At 47.3% G+C, this 19,091-nt stretch overlaps 1 protein-coding gene across 2 annotated transcripts in view; it reads left to right on the top strand.

Annotated features, from left to right (window-relative positions):
• The window catches only part of LOC139542674 (nucleolar protein 4-like), a 182,357-nt gene that overhangs the window by 44,299 nt on the left and 118,967 nt on the right, over positions 1-19,091 (top strand). For both annotated transcript variants that reach the window (XM_071348397.1, XM_071348396.1), the window contains exon 2: positions 17,701-17,853. In XM_071348397.1, the coding sequence (XP_071204498.1) occupies positions 17,701-17,853 (153 nt within the window). The remainder of the gene's footprint in view (positions 1-17,700; positions 17,854-19,091) is intronic.

Raw genomic sequence — 19,091 nt, 5'->3', positions numbered from 1 at the left:
GGTGGTGCTATCGTGCATTTTACGCGACTGTGTGCATGTGTTTGGACCATTTTAAGTCTTTAGTGATTTGGACACAGAGGAACTTGAGCTCTCGACCAGCTCCGCTGAAGTCCTGTCGATGTGGAGTTTTTATTGAACCTTTATTTAACTAGGCAAGTCAGTTAAGAACAAATTCTTATTTTCAATGACGGCCTAGGAACAGTGGGTTAACTGCATTGTTCAGGGGCAGAACTACAGATTTTTACCTTGTCAGCTCAGGGATTCAATCTTGCAACCTTTCGGTTACTAGTCCAACGCTCTTAACCACTAGGCTCCCGACCGCCCCGGATTGTGTATGTGTGCCATTCAGAGGGAGAATGGGCAAGACAAATACATGTAAGTGCCTTGAATGGGGTATGGTAGTAGGTGCCAGGCACAACGGTTTGTGTCAAGAACTGCAATGCTGCTGGGGTTTTCACTCTCAACAGTTTCCCGTGTGTATCAAGAATGGTCCACCACCCAAAGGACATCCAGCCAACTTGACACAACTGTGGGAAGCATTGGAGTCAACATGGCCCAGCATCCCTGTGGAACGCTTTCGATACCTTGTAGAGTCCATGCCCAGACGAATTGAGGCTGTTCAGAGGACAAAATGGGGGTGGGGTGCAACTCAATATTAAGAAGGTGTTCCTAATGTTTTGTACACTCAGTGTATTGGTAGCCTCTATAGCAGGTGGTCTACTGGAGCATTCATTCCATGTTGTAGTTGTTTCTCCTGCTGCTGGGTGGTAGAGTATGAGCAGACATGAGTACAAATAGGAACGCATGCGATATAACATGGCAGGCAGCATGTAAGTGCGCTGGGGCGTTGGGGAGAGGAGGGGAGGGATGAGTGGAGGATGAGGGGAGGATGAGGGGAGACAGAGGAGCGATCTGGAGCGTCTGGAATGGGATATTGGGATTGTCAAGTGTTTTAATCCTCCACTGGGAGAGAGAGGAGAGGAGGAGCCCGCCAGCCCCCCTAACCCAACTAACGCTAACATAATGAAGCATTCTCCAGGTCCGGAAAGAAGGAGAGGAGGAAGAGAAAGAGGAGAGAGCGAGAGGGGGAAGGATAGGGTAAAGAAAGAGAACATCAGGGGAAACGGAGAGAGGTGGGGGAGGAGGGAGATAGAACAGGGCCATCTACAGAATGAGAGCAAAGGAGAGAGGATTTGAGAGAGGGAGAAAAACAGGATGGAGATAGCAAGGATAGGAAGGAAGGAGAGCAGATGTAGCCATTCTGCTATGCTGTGCCACCAGCCGTGCCACCTAGCTGTGACGACAGACAGTCAGAGCCTTCCCTGGTTGGTACACACTGGGCACCGTGTGGGCACCCTGATCTGTAATTCAGACAACAGTTTGCTTACTAAGGCAGCCATTATGGAAGATTGGCCCATAAAATGGTATTGGCTGTCTTATTCACTGTGAGCTAACACAGAGCTGTGAGCACAACACACTCATCCGTACCCCTTTTCTGCAGCCTCTTCCCCCATCTTTCTGTCTTCACTCTCTCCATCCACCTACAGTACTATCTCACCCCTCCATCTCTCTACCCATTGCCCATCTGAAGTGTGTTTCTTGGATGGCTCTTCTTGAGGGTGTTTCTCTGTGCTGCGTCTCGCCTCTCTTTGTGACTGACTGGAGAGAACAGAACAGAAGCAGGTCACCGTGTGTCGGCTTTGCGGAGCCACATTCCACCGCAGCCTGCTCCAAGACGTGCTCCCACTACCCACCACAATGAGGTGCATAAAGAGAATGAATTGGAAATTGCCAGTAGTAGTATATACTAGTACTATATGTGGACTTGATGACTGTTGGCAAACAAATAAAGGCATGGGGCTCCTCAAACACACACCTCAGTGGATATAATCCAGGCTACTTACAATATATTAGTATGGTTTGGAGATGCTTTATCCTTTATGTTATCACACCAGCTGCGTCTTGTTATTTTAAGCAGTGCCTCTGACGCTTGGAGTGTGTCTGTGTATGAGATGGCTTTCTCTCTCTGTGTGTGTGTGTGCGTGTGTGATTATGTGCTTGTCTACATGTGTGCCCTTGATGAGTATGTTTGTGAGGGCGTGTGTGTGTATCCTGGATGTGATGCACATTGGCTGCGTCTGTTTGCCCCCGTGGCTGGACACACTCCCTACCGTCTGCAGAGGCTGTGCACACCACAGCTCTCCTCCTCCTCCTCCTCCCTCGATCCCTCCATTCACAGCCGCCCATCAGAGAGGGGGTGGGGGTGGGCTGGCAGGGTGAGGGGCAGGGGCAGGCAGCCGTTTACTGAATCGACCCCTCACGTCTCCTAGCAACAGGGCTGTTTGGAATGGGACGGGGGAGTTAAAGAGAGCGAGAGAAATACAGAGAGAGATGGGGAAGGGGGGTGGAGACGGGAGGGAAAGAGGAGGAAGGCTACAATTATTCTGTGCCGCTGGAGGGAGCACAGGCCTGGAAGTGCGGGGGGTCAGAGGGGTGGAGAAGGGACAGAGAGTGAAAGGGAAGAAGAGAGATGGAGGTATAGGTGGATAAGGGGATGGAGCGTGGGAGAAAGGGATTGTGAGAGAAGGGATGAGAGGAGTGAAGGGAGTGAAGGGTTGGGGGAAAGAGAGACGTGATGCATAGATAAACACCCAATTGATGGTGGCACAGTAAGCGCAGTGCCTCACACTGAAAGCCTGTCTGAAATGTAGCAGGACATTTCTTTCTATCCTTTATTTGGCTCTGTTCATTTCTTGTCAGGGTCCAGTATCAACACTATCAAAACATTTTGTGTGTGTCTGTGTGTGTTGCTTGCTGCCTCAGACTATCCCTTGGTTTACGTGGATGCTATCCAGCAGAACTTTCCAATACCAGCATAATGCTGTCCCATGTATGCACAGTATTTACATGTGTCAGTGATGTGCGGTGAGGTCGGTGGCTGGGTAAGCACTGGTTATTACCAAAACCAGATTTACTCACAAATAAACATTGATGAAGCCCAAGTTCACCATACAACAGATAGCTCAAACATGTGACATAGGCTATTAACTGAAATTGAAAAACTATTTTCAACAAATGTAAATACCAATGTAGCCAAGATACACAAGCGATAGCCTCCGATATTTAATTTAATCGGACAAAATGACGCACCGCTTAACTCAGCTCAGACCGATAACATCCATATTTACAACCGATAGGTGGCCCTAAAATACCAATATATGGACACATTTCATCCAAATAGTTTGCAACGCAAACTCCATAGCCTTTCACAATGGATTTACAATTCTTCCAATGCACAGTGAGCGGCACATGCAAACACACACACACACACACATAGTAATATTATTCTTATGTTAAATATTATTACACACACATTTATAATAAATAAGGTTCTAACAAAATTTCCATATCAACAATCAAAATTACTGAAGAATGCAGTTCAAAACACCAAAAAAGGACCGAAGGGTGGTGGGGCCCGATGGACCCGAGCCAGCTGTAGTATCCATCGTGGATGATGAATGGGCCGGAGTCTCAGGCAGCCTCACGGTCTGATGAGGGTGTGAGCTCTGAGGATCTGAGCCTGAGGTAGAAGCCACCGGTGAGGGAGACAGAACAGAGGACGAATGCGCAGGTACCTCCGGATCCGATCTCGAATCGGAAGCCCCTAGGGAAGAAGGCGCCGGAACCTCTGGATCCAGGGCGGCGAAGCCATTTCTGGTCTGTGTCCTGTCCGGGCTTAACATCTCCAAGCAGGGCCACCGTTGCCAGAGGACGCTGTCTTCGACTTCCCCGACAAGTGACATATCTCCATGGCTGGTTGGTAGGGTCAAGAACAGCAACATCCCCCAAGTCATCCAGGAGCATACTACTAGCTCCGTTCTCCAGGGAAGGGGGAGACCCCTTTGAGGAGGGATCCCTGCAGAGTATGGCCAGTCAGCTGTGGAGAGCCGACACAGGGCGACATTTCCACCAGACCAGATCAGCGTCCGGCTACTGGGGTAGAAGAGAAAGAAAAAGTAAACGGGTGTGGGTTCCTCAGTAGCTTGTATAGGTTTGTTACTTGTTTGCTGAGAGTAGCCACTTCGCCTCTGTAGTCCTCTTCAAGCAAACGGTTGCTACGTTGAAAGTCTGGGCAGTCCACATTGTCCTGGAATAAAGCAAAATAAACATAGCTCCTGCAGCGTTGTAGGCTGCCTACATGGGTGGAGAATAAAGTGGCAGTTAACTTGAAATATGAAATTGACTTAAATATGATTAGACTGTAGTTTACTGCAGTGTCTGTAAATAAATATTGATAATGGAAAGAAGTGGAAGGGGCTCAACCAACGTAATTAGTGTAATCAGAAAATGTAATCATCATCATTGAAAAGGAAAAGGCACAACGCACACATAGGTTAGGCTACTATGGTGAGCGAGTGTTGCGCCTTTTCATTTTCAATAAATATTGATTACCCATTTGTGTCTGCCTGCAAAAGGGAGCAAGTGTTGCTGTCATCATTCTTGCTGCTTCCAGTTCAGTAGTCATACCTGCAAGAACAGGTGTTCTGTAACGACTCTCGTGGGTTGAAGAAGGAGACCAAGGTGCAGCGTGGTAGGCATTCATGATTTTTAATAAACTGAACACCGCAACAAAATAACAAAGTAGAAAAACGAAAGCGCACAGTTCTGTCAGGCAACAAAACAGCTAAACAGAAAATAACTACCCACAAAACACAGGTGGGAAAAAGGCTGCCTAAGTATGATTCCCAATCAGAGACAACGATAGACAGCTGCCTCTGATTGGGAACCACACTCTGCCAAAAACAAAGAAATAGAAAACATAGAAATAAAGAAACTAGAATGCCCACCCTAGTCACACCCTGGCCTAACAAAAATAGAAAATAAAAGCATCTCTATGGCCATGGCGTGACAGTACCCCCCCTCAAAGGTGCGGACTCCGGCCGCAAAACCTGACTCTAAAGGGGAGGGTCCTGGTGGGCATCCCTTACGGTGGCGGCTCCGGTGCGGGACATAGACCCCCCCTCTGCCCGCAGATCCCTCCGCTTTGGTGACGGCCCTGGTGCATGGACCTTCACTGGAGGAACCGGGCCGCAGATCATCGCCGAAGGAACCAGACCACCGATCATCGCCGGAGGCTCCGGACTGGGGACCGTCGCTGGAGGCTCCGGACTGGGGACCGTCGCTGGAGGCTCCGGACTGGGGACCGTTGTTGGAGGCTCCGGACTGGGAATCGTCACTGGAGGCTCCTTTCCCTGGATCGTCACTGCAGGCTCCGGGCCATGGATCATCACTGCAGGCTCCGGGCCATGGGTCATCACTGGAGGCTTCGCGCCATGGATCATCACTGGAGGCTTCGGGCCATGGATCATCACAGGAGGCTTCGTACCATGGATCATCACAGGAGGCTTCGTACGTGAAGCCGGAACAGGTTTCACCGGACTGAGGAGACGTACTGGCAGCCTAGTGAGTGGAGCTGCCACAAGACATCCTGGCTGGATACCCACTTTAGCTCGGTGAGTGTGGAGAGCTGGCACAGGACGCACTCGGCTATGAAGGCGCACTGGAGGCATAGTGCGTAGAGCCAGTGCAGGACACACTGGACCGTGGAGGCACACTGGAGGTCTGGAGCGCAGAGCTGGCACAACTTGTCCTGACTGGATACCCCCTGTAGCCCGGCAAGTGCGGGGAGCTGGAACAGGCCGCACTGGGCTGTGCTGGCGAACCGGGGACACCGTGCGTAGAGCTGGCGCAGGATAACTTGGGCCGAAGAGACACACCGGAGGCCAGGAACGCTGAGCCGGCACAATCCGTCCTGGCTGAATGCCCACTCTAGCACGGCCACTGCGGGGAGCTTGCACAGAGCGCACCGGGCTGTGGATGCGCACCGGATAGCACGGTGCTTGACCGGTCACTCGCTCCCCACGGTAAGCACGAGGAGTTGGCTCAGGTCTGAACCCTGACTCTGCCTCTCGTTCTTGCCTCGTTGCTCCAACTCCTCGTAACGTCGCCGTTCCGCTTTTGCTGCTTCTATCTCCTCCTTTGGACGGCGATACTCCCCGACCTGCGTCCAGGGTTCTTTTCTGTCCAGGATCTCCTCCCATGTCCTCTCGTCCTTTTTACCACGCTGCTTGGTCCTTTGGTGGTGGATAGTTCTGTAACGACTCTCGTAGGTTGAAGAAAGAGACCAAGGTGCAGCGTGGTAGGCATTCATGATTTTTAATAAACTGAACACCGCAACAAAATAACAAAGTAGAAAAACGAAAGCGCACAGTTCTGTCAGGCAACAAAACAGCTAAACAGAAAATAACTACCCACAAAACACAGGTGGGGAAAAGGCTGCCTAAGTATGATTCCCAATCAGAGACAACGATAGACAGCGGCCTCTGATTGCGTACCACACTCGGCCAAAAACAAAGAAATAGAAAACATAGAAATAAAGAAACTAGAATGACCACCCTAGTCACACCCTAGCCTAACCAAAATAGAGAATAAAAGCCTCTCTATGGCCATGGCGTGACATGCGCGTGTGGTCTCAATTAAATAGAGTAGACTATAGCCTATGCATGGGCGGAGAAGCACAGGCAATTATCTTTCCAAGAAAATGTACTTCCTAAATAGGCCTATGATTAGGCTATAGTTTACTACATTGCCTAGAAATAGGCCTAAATATCGATCACCCATATTTCTTCATCTTCCCACTCCTAAAAGGTAGGCTATAAAAAAAAATATCTTGAGAAAGTGCAAGTCTCTCCAACTCTGCCCTCTTCAATCTAAATCTAGCACATTGGCTGATATAGCCCAGTAATACAATATAAGGGCGCAAAATTGATGGGACCATGGCTGCATCACATACGCCTAAAATAACATTGCGGGACTGTGGTTGGGTTTGGGACCAGTTCTTACGGGTGGGAGTCGGACAGAAAGCCAGCGGGTAGGAGTCGGACAGAAAGCCAACGGGTAGGGGCGGGAGCGGGTTGAAGAAATCTGACCCGCCTCTGTTAGAGCTGTTTATTACTGTGTTAGTGTGAAAAGTAGAGAATTATCTAGGGAAACTGACAGATCAATAATGTTACATTGCAAAACGGACTAATAAAAATCTAATTGCACTGAAAAAACGTCAGAATATCAATCTTCAATCGTTTGGCCGATGGTGTCTTCGTTTGATTCAGGTCTAGTGTGATTGAGGCAAAAATAATAGCTAACGTTAGCCACATTTTGTCAAGTTCTCTCTCTAACAGTATATCAACTGGCGAAAGCTAGCCAACTTCTTTTACTTCTGAAATGGGACAAAGGCTTCAAAACATTTCCGTACAACCAACAGCTGTTAGAAAGCGATATGAGGAGGCTATTATATTACTATTTGGCAGATAACTAGAGGCTAGAGCTGACCTGGCTGTGGTGGCTACTAGCTAGCGTAGCTTAATCATTCACCTCGTCAGTCGAGAGGGGATGAAACATTAGCTAACGTTACATGTCAGTTACTAGCTCAGCACTGCAAATAAACACAAGGTTTTTTTTCCTGTTAAATTAAACTAGCTTCTGCTCTGCTTGCTTTTAAAACTTGGTGAAAGAGTGCAACACATACACATTGAACTATACTCAACTCTCCCGTGCTGGTCCAGCCAGCTGTCCAGAAGCTTTGCCTTCACACAGCATGTCAGCCCAGTCTGCGGTGTCCACGATCCTAAATCCAGCTGGTTGAACACTCCAAACAGCCTACCTGACCGCTCGGAGGCGTCCGCATGGTCCTTAAGCTGCTATTGTCCCGGGCCACTGTTGTTGCCGCTTTCGTATCACATTGCAAAGATAAAACTGTGGGGGATAAAAATGCAATTTCAGAATGTGGGGGGGACATGACCTCCCGTCCCCAGTGAAAGTTGCGACCCTGCTGGTATGTGTACATAAATGGGTGCGTGTAGGCTGCTTGTACCCTATATGTACATAGGCTACATATTTATGTATGTGTGTGTACAGTGTATGTTTGTTTTGTCATGTTTAGCATGCATGCAGCAGGGCAGGCAGCTTTGCCATAGCCCTCTCTCCCCCTCTCCCTCTCTCTCTTTGCTGTGACTTTGACCTCATCGCCAGGGAGGCAGGAAGTGGGGGGTGGTGGTGGTAGGGAGGCGGTGCCTGCTGTCCTGTCTGCTGTGCCATAAGGTGCAACTCACCCCTGCCCCCCACCGCCCCCCCTCCGTGCCCCACATATATCCATGCGCAGCGGTTTCTGCTGTCGCACATGCTATCGTCCCGGGCCGCTGATGTGCCCTACAACCATAAGGGGATGGGGGGGGGGGGGTTGCGTCATAATGTGTCCCAGGCAGTCACAGGGGTAGTGGGCAGGCAGGCTGGCAGCCCACGTGTCATTCCCTAGTAGTCATCTCCTGGAGGTAGTGTGGTGTGGTGGTGTGGGCCAGTGCAATCCCCTCCTCTGGCCTCCCTGTAGAGGGCATTACTGCTGGAGCTGGCACAGGGGCATGCCATGGAGCTTTAGAAGCTATAAAGCAGGGTTATATTCATTATGACACACTGTAGAAAAACGTTTTACAATGGCAAACAAAAATGTGCGCTTCTTATTGGACAAGTTTAGGTTGTCCCTCTTTGTTTCAGTCTGTTTTCTCCTGTTTGGTGTTCATCAATTGAAGAGTCACCTGAAGCTTGAGATGAATGGGAGATGCAGTAAAGGAATGCAGTGCTGAGGCAGAGGGCTCATAGTGAGGACGACTGGCTACTACTCTGAACTGTGTGTGGTGAGCTTCCTGGCGTCTAGAGCTGCTGAGGTGTCAGCCAAGTTGGTGCCATACATTGTGAAGGAGAAGTTTCAACTGTTCTGCCTGCGGCTATGGAACTCTGACCTGTTCACCGGACGTGCTACCTGTCCCAGACCTGCTGTTTTCAACTCTCTAGAGACAGCAGGAGCGGTAGAGATACTCTCAATGATTGGCTATGAAAAGCCAACTGACATTTACTCCTGAGGTGCTGACTTGCTGCACCCTCGACAACTACTGTGATTATTATTATTTGACCATGCTGGTCATTTATGAACATTTGAACATCTTGGCCATGTTCTGTTATAATCTCCACCCGGCACAGCCAGAAGAGGACTGGCCACCCCTCATAGCCTGGTTCTTCTCTAGGTTTCTTCCTAGGTTTTGGCCTTTCTAGGGAGTTTTTCCTAGCCACCGTGCTTCTACACCTGCATTGCTTGCTGTTTGGGGTTTTAGGCTGGGTTTCTGTACAGCACTTTGATATATCAGCTGATGTAAGAAGGGCTATATAAATACATTTGATTTGATTTTGATTTGAAGTCCAGTAGCTACATGACTCAAGCTGGTTCCCAGAGTAGCCCTCTACATGATCGTCACCAGATTCTTCATCAACCATCTCCCTGACCACCTTCCTCTGATCAAGCCATGAACTGTCCCTCTCCATCTTTGGAGTGTGCATGCACTCTATTGGTTGACCTAGATTACTATAGCTAGCTATTCATGATGATGTATTTGGTTGACCAAGCTAATTATAGCTAGCAATTCATGATGATGTATTGGTTGACCTAGCTAATTATAGCTAGGCTACTCATGATGATGTATTGGTTGACCTGACTAACTATAGCTAGCTACTCATTTTTTACTGTGACCTGTGATCTGGCCAAGATAAAGCATAGCAGTGCGACAAAAACAACAACACAGAGTTACACACAAACAAACGTACAGTCAATAACACAAAAGAAAATAAAAATAGATAGAAAGATCTATGTACAATGTGTGCAAATGTAGAAGAGTAGGGAGGAGTGCAATAAATAGGCCCTAGAGGCGAAAATAATTACAATTTAGCATTAATACTGGAGTGATATATGTGCAGATGATGATGTGCAAGTAGAGATACTGGGGTGCGAACGAGCAAGAGAGTAAGTAATAATATGGGGATGAGGTAGTCGGGTGTGCTATTTACAGATTGGCTGTGTTCAGGTACAGTGATTGGTAAGCTGCTCTGACAGCTGATGCTTAAAGTTAGAGAGGGAGTTATAAGATTCCAGCTTCAGAGATTTTTGCCATTCGTTCCAGTCATTGGCAGCAGAGCTGGAAGGAAAGGCGGCCAAAGGAAGTCTACTCATCTCATATGTATATACTGTACTCTATACCATCTACTGCATCTTGCCAATGCCGTTCGGCCATCGCTCATCCATATATTTATATGTACATATTCTTATTAATTCCTTTACACTTGTGTTTAAAAGGTAGTTGTAAAAGGAAATTGTTAGATTATTTGTTGCATATTACTGCATGGTCGGAACTAGAAGCACAAGCATTTCGTTACACTCGCATTAACATCTGCTAACCATTTGTATGTGACCAATTTGATCTGATTTGGCTTTGGGGATGACCAGTGCAATATACCTGCTGGAGCGCGTGCTACGGGTGGGTGTTGCTATGGTGACCAGTAAGCTGAGATAAGGCGGGGCTTTACCTAGCAGAGACTTACAGATGACCTGGAGCAAGTGGGTTTGGCGACGGATATGTAGTGAGGGCCAGCCAACGAGAGCATAGAGATCGCAGTGGTGGGTAGTATATGGGGCTATGGTGATAAACGGATGGCACTGTGATAGACTACATTCAGTTTGCAGAGTAGAGTGTTGGGGGCTATTTTGTAAATGACATTGCCGAAGTCAAGGATCGGTAGGATAGTCAGTTTTACGAGGTTATGTTCTTCAGCATGAGTGAAGGAGGCTTTGATGCGAAATAGGAAGCCGATTCTAGATTTAATTTTGGATTGGAGATGCTTAATGTGAGTCTGGAAGGAGAGTATACAGGCTAACCAGACACCTAGGTATTTGTAGTTGTCCACATATTCTAGGTCAGAATCGTCCAGAGTAGTGATGCTAGTCGGGCGGGAGGGTGCGGACAGCGATCGGTTGAAGAGCTGTCTTCAACCTGTCTTCAAAAGGGAATAAAAAAATAAATAATCTAGAATAAGACTGTAATGTAACAACATGTGAAAAAAGTCAAGAGGTCTGAACATTCTCCAAATGTGTCCAAGCATGCACTTAGTTTCACTAGCATTTAAAAGCAGTTGGAGGCCACGGAAGGAGTGTTGTATGGCGTTGAAGCTTGTTTGGAGGTTTGTTAGCACAGTGTCCAAAGAAGGGCCAGATGTATACAGAATGGTGTCGTCTGCGTAGAGGTGGATCAGAGAATCACCAGCAGCAAGAGTGACATCATTGATATATACAGAGAAAAGCGTCGGCCCGAGAATTGAGCCCTGTGGAACCCCCATAGAGACTGCCATAGGTCTGGACAACAGGCCCTCCGATTTGGCACACTGAACTCTATCTGAGAAGTAGTTGGTGAACCAGGCGAGGCAGTGATTTGAGAAACCAAGGCTATTGAGTCTGCCGATAAGAATGCTGTGATTGACAGAGTCGAATGCCTTGGCCAGGTCGATGAAGACGGCTGCACAGTACTGTCTTTTATCGATGGCGGTTATGATATCGTTTAGGACCTTGAGCGTGGTGCACCCATGACCAGCTCGGAAACCAGTTTGCATAGCGGAGAAGGTACGGTGGGATTCGAAATGGTCGGTGATCTGTTTGTTAACTTGGCTTTCGAAGATTTTAGAAAGGCAGGGCAGGATGGATATAGGTCTATAACAGTTTGGGTCTATGGTGTCTCCCCCTTTGAAGAGGGGGATGTCCGCGGCAGCTTTCCAATCTTTGGGGATCTCAGACGATACAAAAGAGAGGTTGAATAGGCTAGTAATAGGGGTTGCAACAATTTCGGCAGATAATTTTAGAAAGAGAGGGTCCAGATTGTCTAGCCCAGTTGATTTGTAGGGATCCAGATTTTGCAGCTCTTTCAGAACATCAGATGTTTGGATTTGGGTGAAGGAGAAGCGGGGGGAGTTTGGGCAAGTTGCTGCAGTGGGTGCTGAGGTGTTGGCATGGGTAGGTGTAGCCAGGTGGAAAGCATGGCCAGCCGTGGATAAATGCTTATTGAAATGATCGATTATCGTAGATTTATCGGTGGTGACAGTGTTTCCTATCCTCGGTGCAGTGGGCAGGTGGGAGGAGGTGCTCTTATTCTCCATGGACTTTACAGTGTCTCAAAACTTTTTGGAATTAGTGCTACAGGAAGCAAATTTCTGTTTGAAAACGCTAGTCTTAGCTTTCCTATCTGACTGAGTATATTGGTTCCTGACTTCCCTGAAGAATTGCATATCGCGGGGGCTATTCGATGCTAATGCAGAATGCCACAGGATGTTTTTGTGCTGGTCAAGGGCAGTCAGGTCTGGAGAGAACCAAGGGCTATATCTGTTCTTAGTTCACATTTTTTGAATGGGGCATGCTTATTTAAGCTGGAGAGGAAAGCACTTTTGAAGAGCAACCAGGCATCCTCTACTGACGGGATGAGGTCGATATCCTTCCAGGATACCTGGGCCAGGTCGGTTAGAAAGGCCTGTTTTCTGAAGTGTTTTAGGGAGTGTTTGACAGTGATGAGGGGTGGTCGTTTGACCACGGACCCATTACGCACGCAGGCAATGAGGCAGTGATCGCTGAGATCCTGGTTGAAGACAGCAGAGGTGTATTTAGAGGGCAAGTTGGTCAGGATGATATCTAAGAGGGTGCCCATGGTTACGGATTTTGGGTTGTACCTGGTAGGTTCCTTGATAATTTGTGTGAGATTGAGGGCATCTATTTTAGATTGTAGGACGGCCGGGGTGTTAAGCAAGTCCCAGTTTAGGTCACCTAACAGTACGAACTCTGAAGATAGATGGGGGGCGATCAATTCACATATGGTGTCCAGGGCACAGCTGGGGGCTGAAGGGGGTCTATAACAAGCGGCAACGGTGAGAGACTTGTTTCTGGATAGATGGATTTTTAAAAGAAGAAGCTTGAATTATTTGGTCACAGACCTGGATAGTATGACAGAACTCTGCAGGCTATCTCTGCAGTAGATTGCAACTCCGTCCCCTTTGGCAGTTCTATCTTGTCGGAAAATGTTATAGTGAAGGATGGATATAATTCAGGATTTTTGGTGGCCTTCCTAAGCCAGGATTCAGACACGGCTAGGACATCCGGGTTGGCGGAGTGTGCTAAAGCAGTGAATAAAACAATTTAGGGAGGAGGATTCTAATGTTAAGTGTGTCTAGTGTGTTCGGAACAGAGAGTAAAGGGGGCAGGTTTCTGGGCACGGAAGGATAGATTCAAGGCATAATGTACAGACAAGGGTATAGTAGGATGTGAGTACAGTGGAGGTAAACCTAGGCATTGAGTGACGATGAGAGAGGATTTGTCTCTAGGAGCACCATTTAAGCCAGGTGCGGTCACTGCATGTGTGGGGGGTGGAACAACAGGGCTAAGGCATATTGAGCAGGGCTGGAGGCTCTAGAGTGAAATAAGACAAAAATTACTAATCAAAACAGCAATAGACAAGGCATATTGACATTAGGCATGTGTAGCCGAGTAATCATAGGGTCCAGTGAGTAGCTAGGCGAGCTGGAGGCACGGAGATTCAGACAGCTAGCAGGCCGGGGTTAGCAGCAGGCTAGCAGATGGGCCTCAGGGGGACGTCGCAACGGAGGAGCCTGTTGAAACCCCCTCGGACGGTTACGTCGGCAGACCAGTCGTGATGGATCGGCAGGGCTCCGTGTCGGCAGCAAAGGGTCCAGACTCATGATGATGTATTGGTTGACCTAACTAACTATAGCTAGGCTATTAATGATGATGTATTGGTTGACCTAGCTTACTATAGCTAGGCTACTCATGATGATGTATTGGTTGACCTAGCTAACTATAGCTAGGCTACTCATGATGATGTATTGTTTGACCTAGCTAACTATAGCTGGCTACTCATGATGATGTATTGCTTGTTTGTTTTTTGCTTTTGAAGCGCTTTGAGATTCTTATGAAATGTGCTATAGTAATATATTATTATCATTGTTAATATACGTCCATGCATGTCTGAGGACATCGGGAGATGACATGGAAATCGGCCACTGGGCGCAACAGTGCTGTTACCTTCAAGTAGGCTTTGCTAGGGTGTTGTTGATGGTGATGGGCGTAAGCATTTGCCTCTAAATTTGACATTTGGAACAACTTTGAAATTTGACGTTTGAAAACATGGATGAACGACTAATTCTGACGTGAGACTGTGAGAGTTTGTTGTGAATAAGACCCAGGGCTAGCCTATGTTATTATCCAATGTTATCATTAATGGGCCTTGCGGATTATTTATAGAGTAATCAACAACAGCCCCCTTGTCCCACCGGTGCCTCTACCTTTCGATAAGAAATAACATCTTCATCCTCATCATCATCACCATTGTTTGAATGGCATTACGGCGACCATGAAGGGAGCTGGTGCTTTAGAAACATGCAGCCCTCTCGGCTCTGCACGCTGCTCCGCGCTGCCATGGCAACCTTCATTACCTGCCGCTTGAGAGAGAGGTAGAGCGAGAGAGAGAGGTAGGGGGAGGAGGGTGAGTGAGGTAGTTCATTGACTCCCTGACTGTTGCTTCTGTTAAAGGTGCCCAGGGATCAATGTTTTATACAGTAATGAGGAGAGAACTACCCCCAAACACAACACACACAGGCACGGATACACACACACATCCCCCATGTTCACCTGTCGGCTCCAGTGAGTCCCACACAAAGCCAAAACGAGGGCAACAGACTAGAGGCGTGCCCAGCACCACAACACAGGACAGACAGAAACATCTCCTCAGCCCAGCTCATAGACGGGGAATATACTCACATGATGAGAGAGACTGTGGAGAGATGAGACCAAAATGTTATAGAGCGGGAGAAATTGAGACAAAATAATGAGGAAGAAGCCAGAGAGAATGTGGTGTGTGTGTATTTTGGATAACGTGAAAATCTGTCATCCCCCACACGCTGTTCATTCTGCTTGATGTCGAAATTCAAGTTTTACTAGGTGCAGCCTGTGTCACATGACCCGCTGCCCCACACACCTGCCCGAGAGGTTAGCTATCCGGTTGTCATGGCAGCAAGTTTTGCCTTATTGTGAGCGGAATGCTGGTTGGAACTAGAAGTGTTTTTTTTTCACCCACCCTTTTTAGCGGGGAGCTGTTTGTGTTGGGTGTTGCTTTATGCTGTTGGAGCTGGAGCTTGGAGCTCTGAAAATAATTAGTGTAAAGATGGGCAAAGGATCATGATAGATTCATTGTGAATTGTGAAGATGTAAATATGAAGAATTCTTAAACCACAAAATGAGAATGAAATTACTTCATTAAATGTAATGTTTTGAGCTATGGTAAACTTTAATTAGAATATGGTGTTGATAGCCTTATCAATGTTTTGTTATCACGTGAATCCCTGACTACTACATACACTTAATATTGTCTACAGTAGCCTACAAATAACAGAGTTTGGTTCTACCACCTGTGGTCATTTTGAAGATCCTGAACAAAGACAAAAGATCTCACCTCTCTTACCTTAACTGTTTTCGAAATTGTGTCAGTTTGTTGACCACACACTTTGGTAGGAGGGAGAATACAATGATTGAACAGCCAGTGAAAGAAACAACGAACCAAACAAAGCAATGAAAAAAACATACTTCAAAGAGCCATTTCTTTGTAGCGATTTAAAGTGCATTTTGTGCACCACCTGCTGTTTTACACATACTCTCTCTCTGTGTTTGTGTGTGTGTGTGTGTGTGTGTGTGTGTGTGTGTGTGTGTGTGTGTGTGTGTGTGTGTGTGTGTGTGTGTGTGTGTGTGTGTGTGTGTGTGTGTGTGTGTGTGTGTGCATGCTCCTGGCAGGTATCCCCCCTCAACCCCCCTCCCCCTAGTACACACACAGCTCTCCACTGGCCTTGGGGGAGAATATGGATGTTCCCAACAAGACTCAGAAATCCCAGCACCACTCCCTCTCCTAGTGTGTGTGTGTGTGTGTGTGTGTGTGTGTGTGTGTGTGTGTGTGTGTGTGTGTGTGTGTGTGTGTGTGTGTGTGTGTGTGTGTGTGTGTGTGTGTGTGTGTGTGTGTGTGTGTGTGTGTGTGTGTGTGTGTGTGTGTGTGTGTGTGTGTGTGTGTGTGTGTGCGTGCGTGCGTGCGTGCGTGCGTGCGTGCGTGCGTGCGTGCGTGCGTGCGTGCGCGCGTGGGCATACGTGCGGGCTTGGGTGAAGGACTTCTACAATACCACCATCATCATCCACACTATCATGACCTTGGTCATTTTTTGTAATTTGAAAAATAAATAATAATACAAATATATATGTTACACACAATGAAGAAAATATATTACACGTCAACATCTAAATATTGGTCCCATGCGTTGATCGAAGCTCAGAAAAATTATATTATTGATCTGACTGAGTTATAATCGCGCCGACATCTTTGCGAAGTCTGAGTGGAATCATGAACAGTAGTTTGTTCATTATGTTCGCCTGCGTCCCCCAGATTTGCCTAAGTGATTTGCCTCACCACTCAAACTCTCTCCGCCCTCTCGCGGCACTGGCGGAGGGTCTGACGTGAAACTAACTACTGTACCTCAGCTCGCACTCGGCTCAAGTAGCCTGGACTAGAGAGTCAGAGATGCTGATGACCGTGTGTTTGTTTGCGAGATGCCGGACAAAAGCCCATTTTAAAACCGTCCCTTGACTCCTGCCGTGTCTACAGACATCCCCCAAACAAACAAACTCCGACTTTCTGAGAATGAGTGCACAACTGATAAATAGTCGCTCATAGATGTCAGTCAGTCAGGTGGCTAACTGCCGGCAAACTTCTATTGCAGTATTGTTGAAGGGCTCTGGCTAGTATTACTTCATCCTTCTAGCTGGCTAACGTTAAACGGAGCCTACCTCAGCAGGAGCAAAATACATGCTATTAAGTTCTCATAATAACGTTGCTTTGGAGAGAGTAGGCTACTGAGACAGACAGACAGTGATGTGGCGCTCAGTGGTGAAGCTGAGGCAGCAGAGACAGAGCGAGAGGAAGCAAGCAGAAAAAGGTTAGTACAGAGGTTCCCAAACTTGGGGTCAGAGACCCATGTGGGGTCCACTGAGAATCTGTACTAATCTTATCAAACGAGTTAGGAACTTAAAAAAATAAAAAAATGTTTCAATATGAATATCTCCACATACCCTGTAGGCTTACATTAAAATGCAAACAATACAGTTCTAAAATGTTTGTTTTTATCACTGATGCTATGTCAGTGTGAATCATGACTCATATTTACCCCCTTTCAGGGGTATAACGTTACAATTGTATAGCTAATAGGTTATGTGTTTGTAGATCAACTGAGGTGAATGAACCTACAGCAGCCAAGGTGATAATGACTCGGGTCATTTCTGCTTGTTTTTGCTGTTCTCCAAATACCATTTCAAATTGTTTTATTGTATCGAAATGCCTTATGGACCTCATTAAAACTCAAACCCTGGTTACAGCCCTGCTCACTATTAATGGTCTTCATAAAAATGATCAATCATTTTCAGGCTTTTTTAAGTAGGAGATTTGATTGTTTTGTGAAAGAAAATTAGGGTTATCTAAACTAAAGACTGATTTTAAGAGAGCATTTTAATTTGTTTACCTATTGGGGGCTCTTAGGTTATGTTTTGGCGTAATGTGTCAGTGTTGCTTTACATAATATGGTATTGTGTGTGTATGTGTGTAGGCTTGGTGCCTTGTGCTCTAGGCCTCATCCCAATGATCCAGTCTGCTAAAGTACCACTCGTCCTCTCCTCTCCTGCAGTGTGTGGACGGGAGCTCTGGGTCGGAATCCTCTCTGAAGAGGGTGGCGGTGGTGGAGGACTTCTTTGACATCATCTATGCCATGCACGTAGAGATCAGCACCGACCCCGGCAAAGCACCCAAACACGCCGGACAGAAGAAGACCTACAAAGCGGTGAAAATACACTCTTTATCTCTCTACCTCTCTCACACATTACCCCTCTTTATCAAATCAAATTTTATTGGTCACATACACATGGTTAGCAGATGTTATTGCGAGTGTAGCGAAATGCTTATGCTTCTAAACTCAGCAAAAAAAGAAACATCCTCTCACTGTCAGCTGTGTTTATTTTCAGCAAACTTAACATGTGTAAATATGTGTATGAACATAACAAGATTCAACAATTGAGACATAAACTGAACAAGTTCCACAGACATGTGACTAAGAGAAATTGAATAATGTGTTCCTGAACAAAGGCGGGGTCAAAATAAAAAGTAACAGTCAGTATCTGGTGTGGCCACCAGCTGCATTAAGTACTGTAGTGCATCTCCTCCTCATGAACTGCACCAGATTTGCCAGTTATTGCTGTGAGATGTTACCCCACTCTTCCACCAAGGCACCTGCAAGTTCCTGGACATTTCTGGGGGGAATGGCCCTAGCCCTCACCCTCCGATCCAACAGGTCCCAGACGTGCTCAATTGGATTGAGATCCGGGCTCTTCGCTGGCCATGGCAGAACACTGACATTCCTATCTTGCAGGAAATCACGCACAGAACGAGCAGTATGGCTGGTGGCATTGTCTTGTTGGAGGGTCATGTCAGGATGAGCCTGCAGGGAGGGTACCACATTAGGGAGGAGGATGTCTTCCCTGTAATGCACAGCGTTGAGATTGCCTGCAATGACAACAAGCTCAGTCCGATGATGCTGTGAAACACCGCCCCAGACCATGACGGACCCTCCACCTCCAAATCGATCCCGCTGCAGAGTATAGGCCTCGATGTAACGCTCATTCCTTCGACGATAAACGCAAATCCGACCATCACCCCATGTAAGACAAAACCGCGACTTGTCAGTGAAGAGCAATTTTTGCCAGTCCTGTCTGGTTCAGCGACGGTGGGTTTGTGGCCATAGGCAACGTTGTTACCGGTGATGTCTGGTGAGGACCTGCCTTACAACAGGCCTACAAGCCCTCAGTTCAGCCTCTCTCAGCCTATTGCGGACAGTCTGAGCACTGATGGAGGGATTGTGCGTTCCTGGTGTAACTCGGGCAGTTGTTGTTGCCATCCTGTACTTGTCCCGCAGGTGTGATGTTCGGATGTACCGATCCTGTGCAGGTGTTGTTACACGTGGTCTGCCACTGCGAGGACGATCAGCTGTCCATCCTGCCGCGCTGTCTTAGGCGTCTCACAGTA

Source organism: Salvelinus alpinus, chromosome 17 (assembly GCF_045679555.1).
Source record: "Salvelinus alpinus chromosome 17, SLU_Salpinus.1, whole genome shotgun sequence".
NCBI classification, from domain to species: Eukaryota; Metazoa; Chordata; class Actinopteri; order Salmoniformes; family Salmonidae; genus Salvelinus; species Salvelinus alpinus.
Note: the sequence above shows the minus strand (reverse complement) of the source record. Positions and strands in the feature narration are given on the sequence as shown.